At 40.6% G+C, this 26,734-nt stretch overlaps 1 protein-coding gene across 1 annotated transcript in view; it reads left to right on the top strand.

Annotated features, from left to right (window-relative positions):
• Positions 1-26,734, top strand: part of LOC101844130 (ATP-binding cassette sub-family G member 3) — a 57,812-nt gene that overhangs the window by 13,299 nt on the left and 17,779 nt on the right. The window contains exons 2-10 of the mRNA XM_005076428.3: positions 3,987-4,208; positions 6,244-6,303; positions 6,907-7,021; positions 7,549-7,701; positions 10,683-10,819; positions 14,348-14,499; positions 16,025-16,126; positions 17,081-17,331; positions 18,353-18,435. Of these exons, the coding sequence (XP_005076485.1) occupies positions 4,006-4,208; positions 6,244-6,303; positions 6,907-7,021; positions 7,549-7,701; positions 10,683-10,819; positions 14,348-14,499; positions 16,025-16,126; positions 17,081-17,331; positions 18,353-18,435 (1,256 nt within the window). The 5' untranslated portion in view covers positions 3,987-4,005. The remainder of the gene's footprint in view (positions 1-3,986; positions 4,209-6,243; positions 6,304-6,906; positions 7,022-7,548; positions 7,702-10,682; positions 10,820-14,347; positions 14,500-16,024; positions 16,127-17,080; positions 17,332-18,352; positions 18,436-26,734) is intronic.

Below are 26,734 nucleotides of genomic sequence, written 5' to 3'. Positions count from 1 at the left end.
GGGATGAAGCCTACTTGATCATGGTGGATGATTTTTCTGATGTGTTCTTGAATCCGGTTTACGAGTATTTTATTGAGTATTTTTGCATCGATGTTCATGAGGGAAATTGGTCTATAGTTCTCTTTCTTAGTTGTGTCTTTGTGTGTCTTGGGTATCAAGGTAATTGTAGCCTCGTAGAAAGAGTTTGGCAGTGAGCCTCCTGCTTCTATTGTGTGGAATACTTTGAGGAGTATTGGAATTAGCTCTTCTTTGAATTTCTGGTAGAATTCTGCACTGAAGCCATCTGGGCCTGGGCTTTTTTTGTTTGGAAGACTTTTGATGACTGCTTCTATTTCATTAGGGGTTATAGGTCTGTTTAGATTGTTTATCTGTTCTTGATTTAGTTTTGGCAATTGATATCTATCCAGGAAATTGTCCATTTCCTTTAAATTTTCAAATTTTGTGGAGTACAGATTTTCAAAGCATGCCCTGATGATTCTCTTGATTTCCTCAGAGTCTGTTGTTATGTCCCCTTTTTCATCCCTGATTTTGTTAATTAGCATGCTCTCTCTCTGTCTTTTGGTTAGTTTGGACAGAGGTTTGTCTATTTTGTTGATTTTCTCAAAGAACCAACTCTTTGTTTCATTGATTCTTCTCAGTGTTTTCCTGGTTTCTACTTGATTGATTTCAGCCCTCAATTTGATTATTTCCTGGTGTCTGCTCCTCCTGGAGGAGTTTGCTTCTTTTTGTTCTAGAACATTCAGCTGTGCTATTAATTCTCTAGTATGACTGTTCTCCAGTTTTTTCATGTGGGCACTTAGTGCTATAAACTTTCCTCTCAGCACTGCTTTCAAAGCGTCCCATAAGTTTGTGTATGTTGTGTCTTCATTCTCATTGAAATCGAGGAAGTCTTTAATTTCTTTTTTTGTTTGTTCCTTTACCCAGGGATGGTGCAATTGTGCATTGTTCAATCTCCATGAGTTTGTAGGGTTTCTGCGATTTGTGTGATTGTTGAATTCTAATGTTAATGCATGGTGGTCTGATAAGATGCAGGGGGGTTATTCCAATTTTTTTTGTATCTGTGGAGATTTGCTCTGTTTCCTATTATGTGGTCAATTTTAGAGAAGGTTCCATGTGGTGCCGAGAAGAAGGTATATCCCTTTGTATTTGGGTGGAATGTTCTATAGATGTCTGTTAAACCCAGTTGGGTCATAACTTCTATTAGTTCTTTTGTTTCTTTGTTAAGTTTCTGTCAGGAGGTCCTAGCGGTGAGAGTGGAGTGTTGAAGTCTCCTACTATTAGTGTGTGAGATTTTATGTGCATTTTGAGCTTTAGTAATGTTTCTTTCACGAATGTAGTTGCCTTTGTATTTGGGGCGTAGATGTTTAAAATTGAGACTTCGTCTTGATGTATTTTTCCTTTGATGAATATGAAGTGTCCTTCTTCATCTCTTTTGATTGATTTTAATTTGAAGTCTAATTTGTTAGATATTAGGTTTGCTACACCCGCTTGTTTCTTGGGACCGTTTGATTGGAAGATCTTTTCCCAACCCTTTACTCTGAGATAATGTCTGTCTTTGATGTTGAGATGTGTTTCTTGTATGCAGCAGAAGGAAGGGTTCTGTCTTCATATCCATTCTGCTAGTCTGTGTCTTTTTATAGGCAAGTTGAGGCCGTTGACATTGAGGGATATTAATGACCATTGGTTGATGATCCTTGTTTGTGCTTGATTTTTTGTTAGTGAAGTTATTTTGTGTAGTTTCTCCTCCCTTTTTCTTTTGGTGTTTTGTAAAATGGGATTATATATTGCCTGTGTCTTTGTGAATGTAGTTATCTTCCTTGGATCTAGGTTTTCCTTCTAGCATTTTCTGTAGAGCTGGACTCATGGATACGTATTGTTTAAATCTGGCTTTGTCATGGAATATTTTGTTTTCTCCATCTATGGTAATTGAGAGCTTTGCTGGATATAGTAGTCTGGGCTGGCATCCTTGTTCCCTTAGAGTTTGTAGGACATCTGTCCAGGATCTTCTGGCTTTCTTCGTTTCCATTGAGAAGTCAGGTGTAATTCGGATAGGTCTGCCTCTGTATGTTACTTGGCCTTTTTCTTTAGCTGCTCTTAATATTTTCTCTTTACTCTGTAGATTTGATGTTTTGATTATTATATGGAGAGGTGACTTCTTTTTCTGGTCGAGCCTATTTGGTGTTCTGTAAGATTCTTGTATTTTCATAGGCATATCTTTCTTTAGGTTAGGGAAGTTTTCTTCTATGATTTTGTTGAATATGCTTTCTGTACCTTTGAGTTGTATTTCTTCGCCTTCTTCTATACCTATTATTCTCAGGTTTGCCTTCTTCATGGTGTCCCTTATTTCCTGGATATTTTGTGTTAAGGATTTGTTTGTTTTGAGATTTTCTTTGGTTGACGACTCTATAACCTCTAATGAGTCTTCAACACCTGAGATTCTCTCTTCTATCTCTTGTATTCTATTGGTGATACTTGCATCTGTAGTTCCTGATCATTTACACAGATTTTCTATTTCCAGCATCCCTTCATTCTGTGTTTTCTTTATCGTTTCTATTTCAGCTTTCAATCCTTCAACTGTTTGAGTTGTTTCCTTAATTTTTTTGGTTGTTTTTTCTTGGTGCTCTTTAGATTTTGAGAGATTTGTTTATTTCTTGAATTTTTCCCCCATTTCATGGATTTTTTTGTTTGTTTTTTCTTCTATTTCTTTAAGGGATTTCCTCGTTTCTTCTTTGAGGGTTTCCATAATCTTCATGAAATAAGTTTTAAGGTCTGCCTCCTCTTCTTCATCTATGTAGTGCTTTTCGGGTCTTGCTGGTGTTGGATCCCTAGATTCTGGTGGGGTCATGTTGGTGTTTCTATTGCTGAATGAGCTCTTATTCTGTCTTCTTCCCATCTCTTCTTCCAGTGGGTGCTGGTCTTTCCATCTCCACTGGTCTCCTTCCTTCCTGCAGCTGAAGCTGGGGATGCTGAAGCTGGACTCGCTGGGGTTTGGGGCTTGAAATGGCTGATGTCTTTCCTGTGTGGGCGGGTCTTCTGGATGCCAGGAGCAGCCCGGAAGATCAAGGGGATGGGTGTTGGGCAGAGGGTCCTGCCTGAGACCCAATCTCACCTGAAGCTGGACTCGCTGGGGTTGGGGTCTTGGAAGGGCTGATGTCTTTCCTGTGTGGGCGGGTCTTCTGAAGCTGGACTCGCTGGGGTTGGGGTCTTGGAAGGGCTGATGTCTTTCCTGTGTGGGCGGGTCTTCTGGATGCCAGGTGCGGCCAGGAAGATCAAGGGGATGGGTGTTGGGCGGGTGGTCCGCGCGGGAGACCCAATCTCACCTGAAGCTGGACTCGCTGGGGTTGGGGTCTTGGAAGGGCTGATGTCTTTCCTCTTATCAGTGTCATTTTAAAATCTAAGTCTTCCTAAATTTCACCTTGCCCATTACAGCACTGATGACGTCATTGCCAGCAGTGCATCCTCTTGTCTGTCTGCAGATGCCTAACGACCAGAGAAGCAGTCTGAAGCTGGAAATAGTCAGAAATTTCTCCTGATGACTGTGCAAGTCCCACTTATTAGTGTGTTATAGCCCATAATCAGACACACGTGCATACTAAACACACACACACACACACACACACAGAGAAACACAAGCACACATAGAACATGTGGTAATTGTGGTCATGTATTCTGCCGCTGAACTTATATAATATCATAATATGCTTTTGAAGTAAGACAAATTGCCCTCTCATCTGTTCCCTCCTTTCTTTATGAATTATGAATAATGACATTTATACTCTACTCATTACAGCTCCTTTGTTTCTTAGGAATTTGATAAGTAAGGTGAATCTATGTACTCAGTTATGTCTACTTTATCTGGAAGTAGTATTCATCAGGAAGAAATCTCCATGTGACTGCACAGTTTAACACAATCTATAAGTGTGCTGTGCTGGGTCATAGTGTTGATTGTGTTCACCATCATCTTACTATTGCTGTTCCTTCTACAGGAAGGAAGAATCTCTCAAGATGTCTTCCAATGATGACCCTGTTGCAATCCCAATGATGGAAAGAAAGCCCAGTGACCTTCCTGGAATTGACACCAGTGACTTGAACACATTGACTGGAGAGGCTGTGTTAAGTTTTCATAACATCAGCTATCAAGAAACAGTGCAGAGTGGTTTTCCACTTCGTAAAAGAACATGTGTGATCGAAAGACTATCAAATATCAGGTACATACATTAACTAAAGAGAATACTGTATTGAACAAAAGTTTCAACAAACACAGATTGTATTATAGAAAAGCTGTGTGTGCATGTATGTGTTACTGTGTGTATGTATGTATATAATTGTATATGTGTGCATGTTTGGCACGAGGCTATTACAGGACAACCTTGAGAATCAGTCTTCAACTTCTACCCTGTTGCAGATAGAGTGTCTCATTGTTCACTGATGTGTATTCCAGGCTAGCAGCCTGCAAGAGTTCTGGGATTGTCCTGTGTCTGTCTCCCATCTCTCCCTAGAGCATGTTACAGGTGCCCACAACTACACCCAACTTTATGTGAATTCTGGATGTTTAACTTAGATCTTTATCCTTGCACAGCAAGTGCTTTACTCATTGAACATTCCCCCAGCCTCATCTTCTCATACATACAGATAGAGTCATGAACACAGTGAAATTATGAGATGAAGATTAAAAGAAAAATATACTAGATTAATGACACAAAAACTTGGTTCTTTGAAAACACAAACAAGCTTGACAATCCCTTAGACATATTTTTTAAAAACCTGATAAATAATTTTAATTAAATAAAATTAGGAATGAAACATAATATCAAAGACCCCTGTTAAAACCAAAGGGTAAAAGAATTGTGTACGGGTCTATACACATATGCATGCCCAAAACTGACCTGAGAGTTTATATTAGGCTGACTGGGGCAGTTACAAGTGATGAGATGGAAGCAATGAGGAAGTCCAAAAGCAGAAAGTCTGGGTCCTCATATATTTGTTTAAGATTCATTAAAAGCCACAAAGCTAAAACCAACATTCCAGACATAGTCCCATGACATAGAGAAGCCATGCTTCCAACCAAATCTATGGACAGAGCACCAATAATTTGTCTATCACTGTCAGCATAGACTCTTACTCCAGACCTTAACCATGGCTTCTGTTCTTGGGCACTGGTCGTTTCTGCTCCTCCACCTATAACCTCCATCATTGTCTTACCAAGAGCAGAATGGGCGAGTCAAAGGATTGACCCATTGTCAGGATATGAAATAACAAATGGGAATATAGCTAAGTGTTCTATAAGTATATAATAATATATCTCTTTTGATCTGGATATTTCACTACTCTGAATCAATCAATCATTTTTCTGACATAACTTGTATTTGTGCAGTACCTATTCATCAATGAAGAATGACCTCTCTCTGAGGGATATTTCTCAACTCTAAGTATATTCTAGTCTCTGTATCGGGGAGGGAAATTGTAATTTTATACTTGTTTATATAGATTTTCTATTTCAATTGCATGCCATTTGTTTTTTGTTTGTGGGTTTTTTTTCTTTTTTTTAGATTGTTTTCTTTTTGTTTTGTTTTCATTTGTTTTTTTTTTAGTGTTAAACTTGGCAATGATCTCCTGTCTCTGGGGTGCATCTTTCTAATCTTTGGATTTCTACTTTAGATGCCTTGATTTTGGTTTGATTCTACTTTTTTAAATTTTATTTTGAAAACAATCTTTTTTTTTTACCAATCTAAAATCCAGTATTTATCCCTAGTGCATGAACTGGCCTTTGAGATTCTGTCTTAACAGTAATGACTCTGCCACAGATATTCCATGATTCATTCATTTCATGTGATGAGGTTTACTAAGTAGCAAGCAGGGCTATATGAAGATACAGATAATCAAACATTAACAAGAAGCTATTACATACTTCACACATACAGGCTGAATGTATGAGTAATGGAGACTTCATAACCAACTGCAACTTGTTTCAAGGAACACTGAATTTAGATGCACCATATTTAAATGGATTAAATAATAATCAAGTGATTTTGTGATATCACAGACATTTTCTGATTAGTCCCCAGTAGCAACTGACATCTTTTTAAAAATAATAGATCTCTATCGATATTTTAATTTTATGAGTTTGTACTTATTTTCTATGTACAGTTTCATCCAATTTCAATAGAATGTTCATTATAGAGACTAACTGGACATAACTTCTTTTAAACATGAAAATCACCAAGTTTGATTTTGTGTCTGCAGTGGGATCATGAAGCCTGGCCTCAATGCCATCATGGGGCCTCAGGACGGGAGCAGATCTTTGTGAGTATAACGGGAAGCATGTTTAAGCACTTTGTGTTCAGTTTCTGTGCTGTAAAACCAGCTCTATAGGAGTTGTCTAAGTACTGTGTGAGTGTATATGTGTGAGTCTGTGCCGTGTGCTGTGGATAATGTGCAGGAGGGTGTATTCTCATTTTCTACCATGAACAGAAAGTCTTACTAGGTCACTTTCCTGATGGGAAATAACAAAGCGATTGGCATTTGCTGTGTGGTCATATTATTATTTAATGTGGGAAGATAGTATTAAAATTAGAAAGATGAAGGAGAAGTCTCTGGGGACAAGAAAGCATCACCAGCCCCAACTATCAAAATACAAAAGGACATTACCTGTTTTGGTCCCCAAGGTCAGACCGCAAGGAGGGGAGGGGCAGTCATGTGGATCATGTCTTGCATTCAAATATCTGGGCTGTGTGAGAGCACACAGTGAACATAAAGGTGTGTATGTGTGTGTGTGTGTTATGTGTGTGCATGAGTGTGTGTTTTCAGTTAATCTTTTGACATGAAAAATTTTTATTCTGAGTGGCTGATTTATAGCTATTACTGAAGGGAGAAAGTAAATTACACAACATATATAACCCTCTGTAGGTTACTAGATGTCTTAGCTGCAAGGAAAGATCCATGTGGATTATCGGGAGATATTTTGGTAAATGGAAAACCTCGACCTGCTAATTTCAAATGTACTTCTGGTTATGTCCCACAAGTAAGTGTTGGTGGGTTTGTAATTTTAGATTTCCTCTGCCTCTATATGGTTAGATGCTCAGTTTATAGATTTGTGTTTCCAGTTCATTATATGACACATTTATAGACTCAACTTTCCCTACACCAGCTTTTCCCAATGACTCATTAGCCTGAGGCTGGCATTATTAAATAGGAAGATGGGGAGGAGTTGGAGTGTGATATCTGTGGTACAGTATTAGTAATTGCAGCTGTGATTTAATTATATAAACGACTACTGTTGCCCAACCTTCCCATCCTCCATCCTTCTCCATGGCTTAGATGTCTTCTAAAAATAATTGCAGGTATCAGTCACCAAAATCCCTGAGCTCTACTGGAAGGCAAACGGGAGAGGGGTGAAAAATGATTGCATCGGGATCTGTAGTTGGAATTAGTAACCCTGAAAGACTATATTTAAGTATTGGGCATACTTTATATGTGACTAGGTTACACATATTAGAGTGATGGTGTTACTGATAACTGTTTGCAATTAAAATTCCACTTAACTTTAAGAATGACACAGTGATGTGCACGGTGACTGTGAGAGAGAATGTAGAGTTCTCAGCAGCTCTTCGACTTCCAATGTCTGTAACAAGAGATGAAAAAACGAAACGAACTAATGAGGTCCTTGAACTTCTGCATCTGAATGAGGAGTCAAATGTCAAGGTAATGTGAAGAAAAAATCCTGAAAGTCTCAGAGACTTTTCTTAGCAACTGGCCAGAAAACTAGCCCTGCCAGGGCTATAACCATTCACATTCTCCAAATGTTTTTAATATTGCACTGTTTATAGAACCTTATAGATACTGTATTGTTATATGCTTAGAGATTATACTATCAAGATTGCTTCCCTCTTCTTGTGTCCTCTGAACCATCCTGCCTATCACATGACACCAACCCATTGAGAAGATTATATATAGAAGTCTGCTGAGCAGACAAGTAGGGGTACAGATAAAAATGCTCTCCCCAGACTAGGATTCTTATAGAGTAACTGCTGTGCTGGCTGCACCTTAGAGACAGTGGGGAATAGAAAGGTACTGGCTCTTGACGCCCACAATAATTCTACACAGTTGTTTATGAGATGTTTGTCTTGTTGGTAAGAATAATACAAAACTGAAATTTACCACACTCTCTTTTTTCATGAGTGAAGGAATTTTGTGTGCTTTGGTTCTGTTTATTTATGTGGTTTTATATCTACAAAAAATATACTTTCTTTTCTACGTTTTTAACAATTAGTCATTGCCCTAAGTTGCTTACTTGTTTTTTTGTTTGTTTGTTTGTTTGTTTTAGGGACAACATATGAAGATATTTATTAGCTTCTTAAATGTCAGGAAATGTAATAGATTGCAAGAATTTTAATATAATTTTTAGCAATTAAATTTTTTCATTTATTTTACATCCCAATCATAGCTTCCTGTCTCCCATCCTCCCATTATCCCCTCCCCCCTTCCTCTGTTCCAAAAAGGGCAAACATCCCATGGGTGTTAACAAAGGATGACATATCAAGTTGAGGTAGGACTAAGTTCCTCTTGTATTAAGGCTGGGCAAGGCAACCTAGCGTTAGGAACAGGTTCCCAAAAGTCAGCCAAAGCATTAGGAGCAGGCTCACTTCCTACTGTCAGAATTCCCACAAGTAGACCAAGTCAACCAAGTCACACAACCATCACACATATGCAGAGGACCTTGGCTGATCCCATGCAAGCTTCCTAGCCATTGGTCCATAATCTGTGAGCTTCCATGAGCAGACCAGTTGCCTCATGATGACCCTGATCCCTGTGGCTCATATAATCCTTCCTCCCTTTCTTAATAGGAGAGGACTCCCCAGGTTTGGCCCAGTGCTTGGCTGTGGATCTCTGTATCTATTTCCATCAATTGCTGAATGAAGGTTCTCCTATTCCAAGGAGTAGTCACCAATCTGATTATAAGAGACGGCCAGTTCAGGTTAAATGCCGTAGCACACTGATGGACTTTTAAGGGTTCATCCACTCCTCCCAACCTGTTTTTAAGGTAGGGCCTTCTTGTTCTGCCTGGTGCTCCTGATTCACCTCCCATCTCACGGTAATGGCATCTTGATAGAATTACCCATTCCTATCACTTCATATAACTGTTACCTGCGAGTTCCAGGGATTGAACTCAGGCTTCAGGCTTGTGTGGGAAGTGCTTTTCACTGCTAAAACTTCTCTTCAGCCTTTCATGAGATTTTCATTTAAGAAATGTATAGGGAATATGTGGTTACTGTAAAAGTTTGGCCATTATGTTACCAGCACAATATACACTTGCTAATAACAGCTTCCTGGGCTTCTGAGTGTTCACAATGGCAACTCACAAAAGTTGTTTCTCACTTCAGCATTTTAAAAGAACATTAAGTAGTGTCTTACTACTGAGACTTAATTGCTTTTCAGCCATTAAAACATTAAGGACATCTGCTTATCTACAAACCTCATTCTTAATTAGCAAAATTAATGATTCCTTTATGTCTTCTGCCTTGTCCTGACCACACTCATACACATTCCCCAAACATCCTTTGTTGTGTGCTATCATTAGGGCTTGATCATTGTTTGCTTATCATGTTTGGAGAGAATTGTTCACTGTTCTGTGTCCCCTAAACCTTGCTATTCCCTCTCACCTTAAACAATGATATTGACTGCTACAAAGACTGTGTGAACCTGTAGACTATACCAGCTTTGGATTTGCCTACAAGGATGAGTCATGAATTCTGTGATGCTATACAGTGTAAATAATATCAAATTACAATGTTGAAGTTTTAAAATTCCTAATAAGGCTGTTGCAGCATTGCTGGTGGCCCTGTAAGAACACACCTTATGGGAAGGGAGCAAGAATATACAGAATCAATAACACAGACTCTGGGAGTCAGGGGAGTGACAAAAGCAGACTCGTTTATTGAAAAAAAATTGGGTCTGACTATATCTCCCACTCCTGGTGTCCCATTGGCCCTTATAGGCCTTTAGAGATGAGTTATCCTTCCCCCAGTGGCTCCACCAGATGTGTGCCTCTACATCAGAAATCTCTCAGCACAGAGGCAGATATCAGGTTGGCACCAAGGGGAAGTTATTATTGCACATGTGCATGGGGGCCCCAGTGGCCATGGGCAAGGTAGACTGGCTGCTTTCCTCCTACATAAGACAATGTGAAATTTTTTATAAAAAGTAGTGTGTGCATATATGTGTGTGTGTGTATATCTGTGTGTATATCTGAGACAGAAAGAGGGGGGGGGAAGGAGGGAAGGAGGGAGTGTGTGTGTGTGTGTGTGTGTGTGTGTGTGTAGAGTGTAAAATGAATACCAAATTACTAGAGATGCTTCCTCTTCTCCTGTCCCATCTTCCTCATTCCTTAGACAGAGATTCTACTGTGTCAGTCTGGAACTTTGATAACTCATTGCCCTCGAATATGTGACTTGATAAAGAACAAACTTCAACTGTCATTAGCATGGGCTTCATGTCAACTCTGACCTGAGCCTCTTTCTATTCTCTTGGAAAAGAGGAACGTCCTCCTCCTTCTCCCAGGTCCCCACACTCTGCTCCTCAGGATATTAATATAACAAAACTTTTTATTGCTGGAAGCACCTAGTTCACCAAATGACATTGACCATGGTTGTCCTTGTTGATAATGATGGTTGTTGGTGCTTTAGCCTAGATCTAAGGAGCTCATGAAGAGGACCAGTATAGCAATGGAGCTGGTCACCGAGCATCCCATTTTGTTCCTGGATGACCCCACCACTGACTTGGACTTCAGCACTACTACTGATCTCTTCTGGGTCCTGAAAAGGTAAGTGCCAAAGGAATATTAGCTTTATTCACTTAATACCTGGGCACTTGTGTGCATTTTGGTACAGGAGATTCAGAAGTAAGGAACAGAATTTCTTCCCCATTTATTAGAGGGAAACTTCCATTAACAAGGAATACACATCAAGAACAAGGAGAAAAAGCATAGGGAAAGATGGCTTTGGTGAAGGTGGAGAATCATTTTAGATAGCATGTCCCCATGATACTCAAGCACGTGACAAGTGAGCTGGGGGTGAGTGGGCGAGAGGTGAACGGAGTGCTGGATATTGGGAAAACTCATTTGTTCTCAGGATAAGCATATTTGATGTGTCTGGAAAATTAGAGAGACAGGGTGGACTGAGGGGAAGGAAGATTACTAGTAAACTGCTAAATATACTGCTGCTCTGTAACAATCTTTTTGTACACTACAAATAAGTATTCATCTAGTTTGATAATAAAAATCTGATTGGCTGATAGCTGGGCAGGAAGAGATTGAACATGAGAGTCAGACTAGGAGAATTCTGGGAAGAGGAAGGGCAGATTCAGGAGAAACCATTCAACCACCAAAGAAGCAAGACATGTAAAAAATAAGGTAACATGCCACCAACCACATGGCTAAACATAGATAAGAATTTGGGTTAATTTAAGTGTAAGAGCTAGTTAATATAAGCTTCTGTGTGTCTATTTGGGATTGGTGGTTTGGAAAGAAAAGCTCCCAATCTGGTTACATGTGTTGCCAAATATGGGGCATGAATTCACAACTCTGAGATTAAGAGTCTCATGCTCTACTAACTGACTAGCAGGGCGAGAACAGACTGGGTGACTTGATAGAAGTTAAATTTCGTACAGTTCTGCATCAGGAAGCCAGACATTAAGATATTCCCAGACTGTGTCTGCTGCAGCCTGGGACACTGATTGTGGATGGTGTCTCCTCCCTCCTTACGAGTCTATGTCCTGATCTTCAAATGGACACCAATTAGGACACACTAGCAATCTCATTTAAACTTGATTACCTTTTTAAGGATTGTCTCCATTACAGCCACATTCTGAGTTCTTAGTTGTGAGGTCTTTTACAAATGAATCTTTGGAAGGACACAATTCAGCCCTCCACATTCACAACTGGAGAGAGCAGGGTTGGGTGGGTTGGGTGTAGATTGCCTAGACCACCTGGATCACTGTAAGGACTAAGGTTTTCCATGGTGGGGATGTGGGAAAGCTTCTGAGTTTAGATCAGATCAGTGCCTCACGGAGAAGGTTGTCTAGTTGTACTGTGGAACATGAAGATGTCAGCAGGAGCCTGAGGTGTGGGGGTTCCTATGCTAGGAAAAGGTGGGTTCTGGGTAGTTTTGAATATATAGGATCCTCTTGGATTAGCCCTGGGTGTGATGGGTGAGGAATGATTCCTAAGGTCTGGGATCTGAACCTACATAGGAATGAGTAAAAGAAATGTCATTTCCTTTTTTAAAGAAAGAAGTATGTGTTGGCTGGGCGGTGGTGGCCCACGCCTTTAATCCCAACACTCCGGAGGCAGAGGCAGGCAGATCTCTGTGAGTTCGAGGCTGGGCTGGACCGACAGCCTCCAAAACAATACAGAGAAACCCTGTCTCGTAAAAACCAAAAAAAAAAAAAAAAAGAAAGAAAAAAGAAAAAGAAAGAAAGAAGTATGTGGCTGAAGTGTAAGGGTTAGGTTTTGCATGTTTTAGAAATGAGTGAAGAACCCCAAGAACCATATAAGGGCTAACCCATTCCCATGACCTATGCTCCTGGTGGTCAAACTTACTGTGCTCTCTGTCTTTCCTTCCTTCCCGCTGTTCTTTGTTTTGTTCAAAAATCATGGTCCATCACCCTAAACACTCCCCAAAACTCAAGATCACTCCTTCATTACACATTTCCAGTAAGGAAGTCAACAATGGGGGACTTACCACCTTCTAGTCTGTAGACTCCTCGGGTGTCACCACTTTCCCTATCTGTCCCCTTGTTCTTGAACAAGTTCTTGTTCATTTTCCAGATGGAATGCTTCTCACTGTCTTAATGACATTACATGGAGTCATGCTAAGTGAGGTTTCTCCCAGTGTTCTGGGAGCAGACTCAGGCCCTGATATGCTGTGCCCTCCTTGGTCACCAGCACTCCTGGAAGTGCATCCTAGTGATGGAATACTTTTTAAACATGTAATTTGTGTGTGTGTGTGTGTGTGTGTATGTGTGTGTGTGTGTGTGTGTAGCATGCATGTAGAGGTCAGAGAACATGTCAAGAGTTGAGTTTCTCCTTCTGCCAAGTTGGTTCTGGGGACTGAGCTCAGGTCTTTAGACTTGACAGCAAGTTCCTTTACCCACTGAGCCATTTGTTTCTCTGGCTTGAATCTTGAAGAGCTAATTAAGATGTGGTTTCTAGGTTACATGATATGAAATAACAATTTTGGTGATTTATTAATAGTCTGGCAGGGAAAAATCAACTATTATGCCATTACTCTGCCCTTGTAACAACTAGTTGTCCTGGTGGAATTCAGGATGTGCACTATCATGCCCAGCTTTCTCCCTCTATGTTCTCCTTTCCCTTCTTCTCCCCCTTCCTTCCTTCTCTTATTTCTTCCTTCCTTCCTTCTGTCCTTCCTTCCTTCCTCCATTCTTCTTGCCCTCCCTCCCACCTCTCTTTCATTCATACTTCCTTTTGTCTTTTTGAAACATGGTCTCATGTAACCTAGGTGCCTTGAACTCCTGATATCCCAAGTGCAGGGATATTACAGATATATCACTATACACATCTTTGATGAAAGTATTTTCACAGTAGTTTTAAACAGTTTTTGGTTATTGATTCTCCTAAAAGAAGATATGACATCCTGAAATGGTAGCTCAGCTTATTTTTTCATATCATGGAATTAACCAGTGATCAAATCCCAGGCTTGCCCCTCACTAACTGTGACCCCTTGGTCTTTTGCTTGACATTTTAAGCCTTATAAATAGAAAGGGGAAATAATATTACAATTGTCTCATGCCGATATTGTGAAGATTGAAATGAGGTTATCACTGAAGTGTTTAGCAGGGAGAGCAATGTTAGGAATGTGAATCACATTGTCAGAACAGTGAAAACCACTTCCTGATGAGGCAGAAAGTAAATGATTAGAGGAAATTTTGCAAACAATCATAGTTGTTATATTTGCTCTGTCATTGGTTCTCAAGCTTGAGTGAAGCTGTACATCACCTGGGCTGCCTGTTCATGTTATGGACTCCTTGAACTGACTCCTAGATATTCCCACTTAGTGTCTGGAAAGTTTCCAGGGATCTATGCAGTAACACTTGAGTGGACCGTGGACTACTGATGTCCCACATGTTAGAAGTCCTGGTACTTTAAAAAAAAAGTTTTAGCTTGGTTTCTTATCAGGTGCATACTACAAGTGAAATGAGGTATTCTTAAGGAAAATTCAAACTGAAATGGGAACTAAAAAGTGTAACCACTTCAGGAATAAAACATTTTGTTGAGAGTTTCAAGGTTCCTCTGTGCAGTGACTTACAGTTTTTCCCTCTTTAAACATAGGATGTCTATGAGGGGACGGACAATCATCTTCTCCATTAATCAGCCCTCGGACTCCATCTTCAGATGTTTTGATAGCCTCACCTTAGTGGCTTCAGGAAAAGTCATGTTTCACGGCCCTGCACAGGAGGCTTTGGAGTACTTCACATCCGCAGGTACGGCTGCCTTTCACTGTGAGACCTCCTTCATTCACAGGATCTGGAAGGAGTACAGGGCTTCTCAGGAATGCGGCTTGAAGTTGGTGCAGACATGCTGTGTGTGGGGTTTCTCCATTTTAAAGACCTTTGGTTAATGTTGTGACAGAATTCTGTTAGCTGTGAGGCACGGGCTTGTTGATCAGATCTCTCTTCTTTCTCCTGTCCTGTATCACCTGTGTCACAGTATTTTACTGAGTCACTTGTTCTGCTGCCCGGTCAGGTGACCCTCTTGATTAACATGCCGGCACCAGGTGCAGTTATCCCTCATGGAACAGATTTGGAAAGGCCCAGTGTCCTCATGTTCTTGCTCACGTAGCAGATGGTGGTTTTCAGTTTTCCCTTAGATTGATCTGACTGAGGAGCTGTGCAGACCTTACTTTATTTAGTAGTAATTTTGCATTTCAGGTTTAGGCAATGTTGGAGGTTATAGAGGCTCGAGTCTGGCTTTTGTGATTCATGTTGTTAGTCTGCCCGGTTTGTTCAGAGTCAGATTAGATGATGACTTTTTTTATAGGAAAAGAACAAGGCAGCAATTTTAAGTGTAAAGAGTTGTTTTTTGCTCCTGTCAGACAGTTCCACCAGAAAGCCTGGATTTACTCACTGCTGGAAGTAGATTTCATGAGTCAGGGTTATCCAGTACCTGAAAGCTTATTTTTATATAAATTTTATTTAAATTAGAAACAACCTTATGTTGCATGTTAATCCCAGTTCCCTCTCCCTCCCATCCTCCCATGCCTCCACCAATCCCCCATCCCATCCCCCATATGGTTGGATGATGAAATATTTTTAATAGTTCATGCCATCAGTTTTATCTTAGTAAAATATGGATATAGTTATGGATGATTCTCTTGACTCTCAATATAGGGCTAAATATCTGCTGCCCATCACTCTGTTTTGATTACTATTTGTCATTTAAAAATATGTGAGCATTGTGAGTCTATGGAGTCCAATAAATATTTAGTCTGGATTCAAATGATGGTTTCACCAGAAGATCCATACCTGTGTGTGTTCTATGTCTATGATTATATTTAAATCTATGTATATTTCTATGTCTATGTCTAGTCTATATCTATGTCTATGTGTAGGTTATGTCTATGTCCATGACTAGGTTATGCCAATGTCTGGTCTAGGTCTATTCTAGTCTATGTCTAGTCTAGTCTAGGTCCATGTGTAGTATATGTCAATGACTATATCTATATCTAGCCTATTTCTATGTCTAGTCTAATACATGTCTGTGTCTAGTCTACGTCTACATTGTCTTATATCTATGTATTATATATCTTACATAAACACATACATGTATATAATAGGCTGGAAAACAGAGAGTACTGAAATAGTGTGAGTGTATATACAACAGGAAGGATAAATTAGTGGAGAGAGGGAAAAGAAGAGGAAAAAGTTTTTAGATTCTGTCTCCCCTCCCTTTTCCCAGTCTCTGAAAGAGAGTCCTAAGTTTTGTCTTCATGACCAACCTTCTTTGTAGGTTACAACTATGACTCCCACAATAAGCCTGCAGACTTCTTCCTGGACATCATTAATGGAGGTTCCTCTGCTAAATTAGACACAGAGGAAGATGGCCACAAAGGTATATGAGTCTTCTGAGTCACAGATTTTATGCCTAATGAATTTCATTAAAACACAACAGTGTGGTTAATTACAATAGAGCTTTTTATGTTAACTACCTGTCCTAAATTAGCTAGTAGCCATTGTAATCAGTGCTAGGTGTTTTTTAATTAGTTTACAAAAGAACATTTATATGATATTGTCACAATGTAAATTTCTGTGAAAAAGTAAATGTACCTATTTTTTGTCATGGTATTCTTGCTATTGTTTTAGATGGGGTTTTCTCATGTAGCCAGACTGGCCTAGAATGTGTTCTCTTTCTACCTCACCTCTTAGGTGTAGGTATTACAGGCCTATGTCACCATACCTGGCTTTGTTTATAACATCTTAAAAACAAGATACTTGGAGGTTTATACCATTGCTTATACATTTTCATATACATTTGCATATACATTCACTTGAAGCAGAAAGCAGGAACCAGACATTTATGTTAAGAAGTGTAGAACCATCAGGGAAGGAAGACTTTATTAAGAATCAGGGATGGGAAAAGGCCATTCATTTCTCTGTGTCCATGGGATAATGACAGTAGTCAGGACAGTTAGGACACTTTTCTAATCTGTAAAGGAATTACACAGGAGTAATTTTATTATGCTCAAAATGCAGGGGCCTAAAGATGTATCTCGGCTGGTGGACGCTTGCTTAATACACACAAAGCCTTGAGGCTGCTTCCTAGCACCACATCACTGGGTGTGAAGGTGCATGCCTGTAATCGTAGCACTTGAGTCAGAAACAGGAGGACCTGAAGAAGTTTAAGGTCACCCTTGGCTTCATAGCAACTTTGAGGCCAGTCTAGAGTACATGAGACTGTCTCAGAGAAAAACTGATATATAATTTGTGTTATTCATGAAAAGTGTCTTAGAAAAAAATAAGTTAAAATATTATCTGTTTCTTGTCTTTATCCATTTTTATCCTAAAGACAACAATCATAAAGAACATTCTGAGAGACAGCACCAAGTCACAGAAAAATTAGCCAATATGTATACCCAGTCCTCCTTATACAAAGAAATGAGAACTGAACTGGATCCACTCTTGGAGGAACAGAAGGCAGGGAGGAGCTCAGCCTTGGAGGAGATTACATGTGTCACCCCTTTCTGGCATCAGCTCTGGTGGATTATCTGTCGTTCATTCAAAAACTTCCAGGGTTTTTCATGGGTCACTGGAATTCAGGTAATCATATGAATTATTTTAATTGTATTGTGGAAAACTCCAGTGGGAGCAATTTGACTATGAGTCTACTTCAGAGTCACACTCAGCTTCTATTCCCTTCCATGTGCTTGTCATCTCCTCTCTACTTGGCATATAAAATGTTCAATAAAGCAAGTAGAACCCACTTTACTTTTTACTTTCAGAAAAATGTTTTTAGTGATAGATTTTATTTAGAGGAACTATAATACCTAATCCCAGTAAAAAATTTAATTCAGAGAGTGCAAACGATAATTCAGCACACCTGGGAGTTCCTCACATCGGTCTACTTTAATTCACCTGTGCATCCTACAAGTTCAAGTCCAGGGCTGAGTAAAGGAGAAAAAGGGTTTTTTTCCTGATGCAACATTTCCTGTGGGTAGATGGGTGGTAACAGGATAAATAGATGAAATTGTAATGTGTCATATGGGAGAATGGACTTGGAGAAAGTTTAAGTAGAGAAGGGGTGGAGATGACTGGAGAGGGGAAGGAGAGTTGATATGTATTTGAAATTGTGAGGGGAGGAAACGGCCATGGAACAGCTCTGAGGGAGCCTGTGCATCTACTTTTGAACCACGTGAAGTAGAAAGCTGCCCATGCTCTCTGGCACCAGAGTTGAGATCTCAGTTTAGGTGAACAGTTCGGTGTGTCCCCTAACCTCCCAGGTGCCTACATTCTCTTCCCCCCTGTGTCACCCATGTTTCAGTACCTGACCTGAGCCCTTCACTGACCCTTCCTAGAGGAGCACTGGGAGAAGTCTGAGCTTTCCAGGCTCTGTCCTATTAGAGCCTCAGATTGCAGAGACCCTAAATTTCATTTTAACATCCAAGCAGTCTATTGACATGGTGGTTTATATTCTTCCAGGGATTCTGGCCAAAATATAATGTTTATCTCACTGGAGAGATCTGATTAGGAAACCATATATCTTAAAATAATGGACAATGTGTAAAATAATTTCTACTCCTAATGGAAATGTTTTTCTTTTTCCCCTGTATTGTTTTGAAAGGCAATTGTTGCAGTCACAGTGGCCATATTTGTGGGCACCACTTTCCATTTCCTACAACATGATTGTATCGACGTTCAGAGAAGGTAAGCACATGAGTAAACGTTGTAACTTTGTTCAAACTTATGTAAATCCATTAGGAATTGGAATTTGTGACAAGAACAGAATAAACACTTTACCATGTGTTAGAATGTGTTGGTGCATTGAAGGCTGAGTGGAGGAAGTCACTTTTTCACATATGTTTGTGTATGGATACTTTGAATCTATACACACCACACATTTCACTTTTTACCAGTTTTAATGTATGGAGAAGCTTCATGTTATGCGACCATCACCACACTCTAAATGTAGGGCATTTCTTCATCTTCCTGAATGGAACCTCATAGATATGAAAGAAGAATCCCCATTCTACCTAATCCCGATTCCAGGTATAAACCATTCTGCCTTCTGTCATTGAGTATGACTAATGTGGGAACCCTGAATTGGAGTCACACAAGTATCTGTGTTTTGGTTTTGTTGTTATTTGCTTTGACTTGCTTGTTTCCATTTGTGTAATGTCCTCAGAGCCCATAAATGTGTGGCATGTGTGGGGATTTCTTGGGCTCTGTAAGGCACAATAATGGTCAATTGTGTTTATTTGCTGTGTTGCTTCCCATTCATCTGTGACTGGACATGTGGTTTGCTTTCATGTTTGGATGCTATTAACCATGCAGTTGAATGTGCAGGCACATCTTTTTTAGTGTGGTTCATATCTTTTTTATGTTTTTTATTTAAATTAGAAACATGAATGCTTCACATGTCAATCCCAGCTCCCTCTCCCAACCCTCCTCCCTTGTCCCTCAACCAGTCCCCCACCCAATCTCCACATCATTCCCCAAGGAGAGTGAGGCCCTCCTTGGGGGAATCTCCAAAGTCTGTCATTTCATCCAGGGCAGGACCTAGGCCCTTCCCCATGTGTCCAGGCTGAGCGAGCATCCCTCTATTTGGAATGGGCTCCCAAAGATCATTCATACACTGTAAAGGGAAGCCTTTTTCTTGAGAGAAGCCTTCCCGCCAGCCTGGTTCTAGTGCCGCATCAGTCCCAAATAAACACACAAGAAGCTATATTAATTATGAAGCTGTTGGCCTTGCTTGTTTCTTACTGGCTAGCTCTGACTTAAGTAATTACCCCATAATTGTTAATCTAAGTATTTCTCTTACTGGAGAATAGTTCCGGGCTTCCTACCCCATGGCGTTACATCTTGACTTCCTGTGTTTCTCCTTCCCAGAGTCCTTCTGGATTCCTAGTCCCACCTATCTTGGTTCCCTATTGGCCCAACAGTGCTTTATTGACATATACATAGGACTTCCCCCATCAATACACCATGGTAAACACTGATGTACTACCCAGTGCCTCAGTAATTTCTGTGGCCTCCTCACTAAGACTACATTCATGGAATCTGGATCAGTCCCCTGTTGGCCTCTTAGCCATCAGTCTGGGATTCAAGAGCTCCCCATTATCCGGTCAGCTGTCTTTGTGGGTTTCACCATCATGGTCTTGACCCCTTTGCTCATCACTACTCCACCTCTGTCACTAGGTTCCAGGAGTTCAGTTCAGTGTTTAGCTGTGGGTATCTGTCTCTGCTTCCATCAGTCACGGGATAAAGGTTCAAGGATGGCATGTAAGGTAGTCATCAACTTTACATCAAGGAGGGGCTATTAATGTAGTCTCTCCGCTATTGCTTAGTTTGCTAGTTGGTGTTAACCTTGTAAATCTCTGGAGATCTCACTAGTGTCAGCTCTCATCTCAAGCCTATAATGATTCAATCTATTATGGTATCTCTCATCCTGCTCTCCTCTATTCTTACCTCGACTCAACCTTCCTGTTCCCCCATGCCTTCTTCTCCCCTCCTCTTACCCCCTCTCTTTTTCCTGGTTTGCTCCCCCCTTCCCACATGTTCCCAATCTGCTCAGGAGATCTTGCCTCATTCCACTTCTCTGAGGTATCATGCATATCTCTTGGGAAACTCCCTGTTTCCCAGACTCACTGGCACTGGGATTGCAAGCTGGCACTCTCCTGATCCATATCTAAAATCCATATATGAGTGAGTACATACCATGTTTGTCTTTTTGTGTCTGGGTTACCTCACTCAGGATGGTTTCCTCTAGTGCCATCCATTTGCCTGCAAATTTCAAGATTCCATTGTTTTTCTCAACTGAGTAGTACTCCATTGTGTAAATGTACCACATTTTCTCTATCCACTCTTCAGTTGTGGGGCATCTAGGTTGCTTGCAAGATCTAGCTATTGCATGTAATGCTGCTATGAACATAGTGGAACAGACATCCTTGTTATGTGAATGTGGATGGCTTTGTATTTAGGGCGTAGATGTTCAGAATTGAGATTTCATCTTGGTTGATTTCTCCTGTGATGAATATGAAGTGACCTCCATAATCTCTTTTGATTGATTTTAGTTTAAGGTCTAATTTGTTAGATATTAGGGTTGCTACCCCTGTTTGTTTCTTGTGTCCATTTGATTTGAAAATCTTTTCCCAACCCTTAACTCTGAAATAATGTCTGTCTTTGAAGCTGAGGTGTATTTCTTGTATGCAGTAGAAGGATGGATTCTGTCTTCGAATCTATTCTGTTAACCTGTGTCTTTTTATGGGCGAGTTAAGACCATTAATATTGAGGGAAATTAATGACCATTGATAACTCATTCTTGTTTGTTTTGGAATGGTTGTTGTTGGTGGAATTGTATGTGGATTTCCACCACTTTTTCTTTTGTTTGTTGGTAAAGTGGGATTATCTATTGCCTATGTTTTTCTAGTTGTAGTTAACTTTCTTGGGTTGGAGTTTTCTTTCCAGAATTTTCTGTAGGGCTGGGTTAGTGGATATGTATTGTTTAAATCTGGTTTTATCATGAAATATCTTGTTTTCTCCATCTATATTGATTGAAAGCTTTGCTGGGTATAGCAGTCTTGCCTGGCAACTGTGGTTTCTTAATGTTGGTAGAATATCTGTCCAGGACCTTTGGGTTTTCATAGTTTCCATGGAGAAGTCAGGTGTAATTCCGATAGGTTTGCCTTTATATGTAACTTGGCCTTTTTCCCTAGCTGCTCTTAATATTCTTCCTTTATTCTGTATGTTTGAGGTCTTGATTATTATATGTCAAGGGGATTTGGGGGGGTGTACTCTATTTGGTGTTCTGTAAGCTTCTTGCACCTTCATTGGCATGTCTTTCTTTAGGTTGGGAAAGTTTTCTTCCATGTTGAATATGTTTTCTGGCCCTTTGAAGTGGGTTTCTTCACCTTCTTCTATACCTATTATTCTTAAGTTTGGTCTTTTCATGGTGTCCCATATTTCCTGGATATTTTGTGTTAGAGATTTGTTGTACTTAAATTTTTCTTTGGTCAATGAATCTAATTCTCCTAGTGTATCTTCAATACCTGAGATTCTCTCTTCCATCTCTTGTATTCTGTTGGTTATGCTTGCATCTGTAGTACCTGACCATTTCCCCCAGTTTTCTATTTCCAGCATTCCTTTAGACTGTGTTTTTTATTGTTTCTATTTCAGATTTCAGGCCTTGCACTGTTTGAATTGTTTCTTGCAATTTTTTCTTTGTCATTTGCTCCATTTCTTGCATTTTTTGGATTGTTTTTTCTTCCATCTCTTTAAGGGATTTTCTCATATCCTCTTTGAGGGCCTCTATCGTTTCTGTGAAGTTATTTTTATGTCATTCTCTTCTAGTTGATTTGTGTTGGGGTGTTCCAGTCTTGTTGGTGTAGGGTCTCTGGACTCTGGCGGCATCATCTTGGTTTTTCTGTTGCTCCCTGTGTTTTTATATTGTCTCCTTCCCATCTGTTCTTGCAGTAGGTTCCAGAGGGTTCCTCTTCCTCTCCTGGTGTGTATGGGACCTGGGTTCCCTTCTGGTGGGCTTAGGTAAGTCCACTGTTGTGGTAGTTCTCCACTTCCTGGTCTCGCAGGTGGAGAAATGGACTAGGAGGCTTGGGTGTTTTGGATCCCACTGGGATGGATCGGAGCCCCAGTGGTATACCCCAGGCACAGGAGTGTGGCCTGGAGACAGGCCCTGATACTCTTAGTCATGTGGGTGGAGCAAGAGACTAGGATGCTGGGGTGAGTTTGCTCCTGCCTCTGGGATGGAAGCCGCTGTGGCAGTCCGCATGCATCAGCAGCTGGTCTAGTCCTAGTTCCGTGGGTGGAGCAGGATACTATGGTACCTTAGTTCCTGCTGCCTCCTCCGGGATGGAGGCCTCAGTGGCAGAGCCCAGGCACAGGCAGGCGGTCTGGAAATGGGCCCTGGTTTACCTGCTCCCATGGGTGGAGCAAGAGACTAGGGAGTGTTGGCTCCTGCTGCTGGGATGGAAGACTCAGCAGTAGACCCCAAGCACAGGCAGCCGGTCTAGTCCTAGTTCCATGGGTGGAGCAGGAAACTAAGGTACCTTGGCTCCTGTTGTCGCTGCCGGGATGGAAGCCTCAGTGGCAGAGCCCAGGTCCAGGCAGGTGGTCTGGAAATGCCAGGCACATCTTTTTGAAGCCTGGGCTTTACTTTTTAAGGTAGAAAGATAGAGTTGACAAATCATAGGCTACTGTGTTAATCATTTGAGGAACTGCTGTCCTGTCTCCAACTCCACTCTAATATTTGTATTCTTATCAGCAGAACACAGGGGCTCCAATATGTCCACATCCTCACCCAACTTATGTTCTTTCTTATTTGCATTAAGATGTCTAAGAAAAATAATTTGTGATAGACTGAAGTGTGTACAGAACCTATTTTCCCATGTTAAATAGGAATGTTCTCTTTTCAGTTTAAAATTATTTATTTCTTTACTGTGTGTGTATGCATGGGCATGTGTGTCCTACAGCATGCATGAGGAGGTCAGAGGACAATCACAAGAGCTGATCCCTCTACCACATGGGTTTCAGGAATGTATTCAAGGTCATCAAGCTTACTGGCAGTCATCTTACTTGCTGAACCAGCTCTTAATTTTCCATAGCCCTTAGTTTTCCCTGCTATTGAGTTATAGTTATTTTATGTCTGAGAAGTAAATATTCCAACAGACACACGATTCACAGACATTCCTTCCCTTCTGTGTGCTGCCTTTTTTATTCTGTTTATAATGCTATGGTGCAGGAAAGTCTTTACCTATTTATTCTTCTTTTATTGCCAAGGTACCAGTGTTCTCAATTTATTTGGATTGTTTGAATGTGTGTGAGTGTGGGGTAATAGTATGGGACTCAGTTTTTCCTGAGTTGTCTTATAGATGTCACTTTTGTAGTCCTTGTCTAATTTGAGCTATGATGCAACTTTAAAGATATGCTTTCATGTTAAAACTTTTTAATGACTATAGTATATTCCAAACATAGTTTCTCATCAATATCACAATTTTCACTGTAATTCATGTGTAGCACACCACTGTTTGCTCAACTGGGCTCCCTGCTTGATACTCACAGCCTTATGGTACCTCCCAATGGGCAGAGAGCTTGGCCATGCAAGTTCCCTGAAGAAAACTAAAGGAAGCATCTGTTGACATGGTGTGTGTGTGTGTGTGTGTGTGTGTGTGTGTGTGTGTGCCTGTGTGTAGTGTTGTGTGTTATATGTATAGGTTTGTGTGGGGTGCATTCATGTGCATGTGCACACATGTACATGTTGGTGTGCTTACATGTTTCTGCCATGTATCTGCATGTAGAAGTCAGAGATACACACCAGGTTTTCATTGATGACCCGCCAATTTCTTTTTCAAGGCAGGTCCCTCACTGAATATGGGGCTCATTGACTTGGCTGGGCTGGCTGGCTGATGAGCTCCAAGCATCCACCTCTGTACCCTTCATAACTGGAATTACAGATGTGAAGTTCTGTGATTTGGTACTTTTACATTCGTTCCAGGAATCTGAACTCAGGTCCTCATGGCTGCAAGGCAGACACATTGCTGAATGGACCAGCTCCACAGCCCCACAAATCTGTTTTGATGCGTAGAAAACACCAATTAATTCTGGAGAAAAGAATAAACATAAAAATCACTACTTCTTGGAGTGTCCTTCCATTTGGATTAGAAGTTAGTCTGCAGTCTGTTGTCTTTTCTCCTTCCATGGAGACCAGGATTTGAAAGCTTTCCTGGCAGAGCCATATCTTATGGGAACAGGAAAAGTCATAAAGCCAGAACAGCTGCTTGGCAAAGACCCAGCAAAGCTGAACCCCATGATGGCTGCTGTGTCACTTCTGTTTTTGATCTCCATGTGTTGCATGTTTGGATGGCTTTTAATACTTGGGATATTAGATGAAAATTTTTCTTATGTATAATTTTTTATTTCTCCCAGGAGAACCGCTTCTAAAGTTCCCCCTGAATGTCCTGAGCATACTATCCCTCCCACTTTTAAGGATATACCCTTATCTACTTGAAGGTCTTCCTTACACCTTAGAGGTTGTGATGCACATAAAGAAGTCAGAAGACGCCGGGTGTTGGTGGCACATGCCTTTAATCCCAGCACTCATGAGGCAGAGGCAGGAGGATTTCTGTGAGTTCCAGGCCAGCCTGGTCTACAGAACAAGTTCCATGACAGCCTCCAAAGCAATACAGAGAAACCCTGTCTCAAAAGACAAAAAAAAGTCAGAAGTCCCTTTATCAGGCTCTGAGATATCCGTGAATCATCTTCCTGTACTTACTCAGGAACAATATAAATAGTACAAACTAAACCTAAAAGGTCAACAAGATTCAGTAGGCTAGAGGAGTTGGCAACAGATCAGATATTAACCCTCTACCTATTATATACTCAGGCATGGCACACACCGCAACAAAGTGAGATTGACTGGAGCCACCTCTTCCCCACACAGGACTTTTGATAGGCAAAGATTGAGATGGAAAAATGTTAAAAGAATGAGGTGTCAGAACCTCCCTTTCTTAGAAAAGTTAGCTTGTGCAGAGCCTCTGTGGTATCATATGATTAACGAACAAAAGAATGCCAGGATTAGACATATGAATAAATTCTATAAAGATAGAAAACATAAACATTGTATTATGCAAAAAATAATAACTGCAGCAGCTTCCAGATAATGGTGACTCATGATTTTAATCCCAGCACTTAGGAGTCAGAGGCAGTCTGGTCTCTGAGTTCACGGCCAGCCTGGTCTACAAAGTGAGTTCCAGGACAGTCAGAACTTCACAGAGAAACCCTATCTCAAAAAACCAAAATTAATATTAATGATAACAATTAATAAATAAAATAACTGCAGCAGTTTTGGCCTGAGGATTTTCCTAGGGCACTCTTACCATTAATAATATGCTGTGTGTATTATTACAAACTTCTTGGGTTGGCTTGGAAATTTTCTTTTTCTGTCTAGCATCCTTGAAGTCATAAAATATGGCAGTCTGAGAATGGGCTATAATATGCCTCTAGATTCTTAAATTTATCTTGTGGTTTTGATGGGTAAAAATGATTGTAAAAGACAACTATGTGTATCAATGGTGGCTAAACTCATGACCCTAAGTGAACAAGAAAGTGAAACACAAGTCTGGAAACAAAAATGATATGATCTATGTTTTGGAATAGCATGAATCTATTCATACTTACTAAATTCTGCATGAATAAAGACATACTCTGACTGTTAGTTGGGCTGTGAGAGTCTTGCCAGCACTGGGGCCTGATACACTCCTTTCCTCACTTACTCTTTGCCTCCTTTCTAGAATCTGCCCATGGCCAGGGGACCTATTGTTTTTATCTGTGACACAGCAGCTGCACCTGATCCTGTTAATGCCATAGCTATCTCAGTAGCCTCCACCACCAACTTGCTGCTGAGGCAGCAGCCCAGGGGAGCCTGCCCAACATCGCCTCAGTTGCCTCAATGTAAGGAGGCAAGTGTTGTTTTAACTAAGTTTCTGTCTTTTTATTTTACCAATGAAGATTTGGGAGCCAGATGCTGGGGTGAAAACCTGCTAGCTCAGAGAGGCAGAGAAAGCAGCCAATTGACCTTCCTTTCTCAGCTGTTGTCAGAAAAAGAGCTCTCTTCTACTCCAGCTGGATAAAACAAACAAACAAACAAAACCCTCCTCCAACCAGATGCCCCCCTTTTACTTCTTATGCCTCTCTCTCTCTGATCTCCTGACTTCCCCTTACTCTGTGGTTACTTCCAGTCAACTGGTTGCTTGCTCCACCTTGTGACCTATGGTTTATTTTATTTAAATAACACAATCTCAGGGTTCACAGTGTGACCAAATATCCCTCAACACGCCCTGCCACCAGCACTTTACAAACCCACTAGTACTTGGTTTGTGCCCTGTGTAAACAGAATGTCTTAACCAAGCACAGCAAGATCACAGGATAGACAGTGTAGACACTGTCACAGGAAGCATTCAGAAATGAACTCTGAAAAGCCTAATGTGGAATTTGC

The sequence above is a fragment of the Mesocricetus auratus genome, unplaced genomic scaffold (genome assembly GCF_017639785.1).
Source record: "Mesocricetus auratus isolate SY011 unplaced genomic scaffold, BCM_Maur_2.0 Super-Scaffold_100006, whole genome shotgun sequence".
Lineage (NCBI taxonomy): Eukaryota > Metazoa > Chordata > Mammalia > Rodentia > Cricetidae > Mesocricetus > Mesocricetus auratus.
This window is presented reverse-complemented; position numbering and strand designations above follow the sequence as displayed.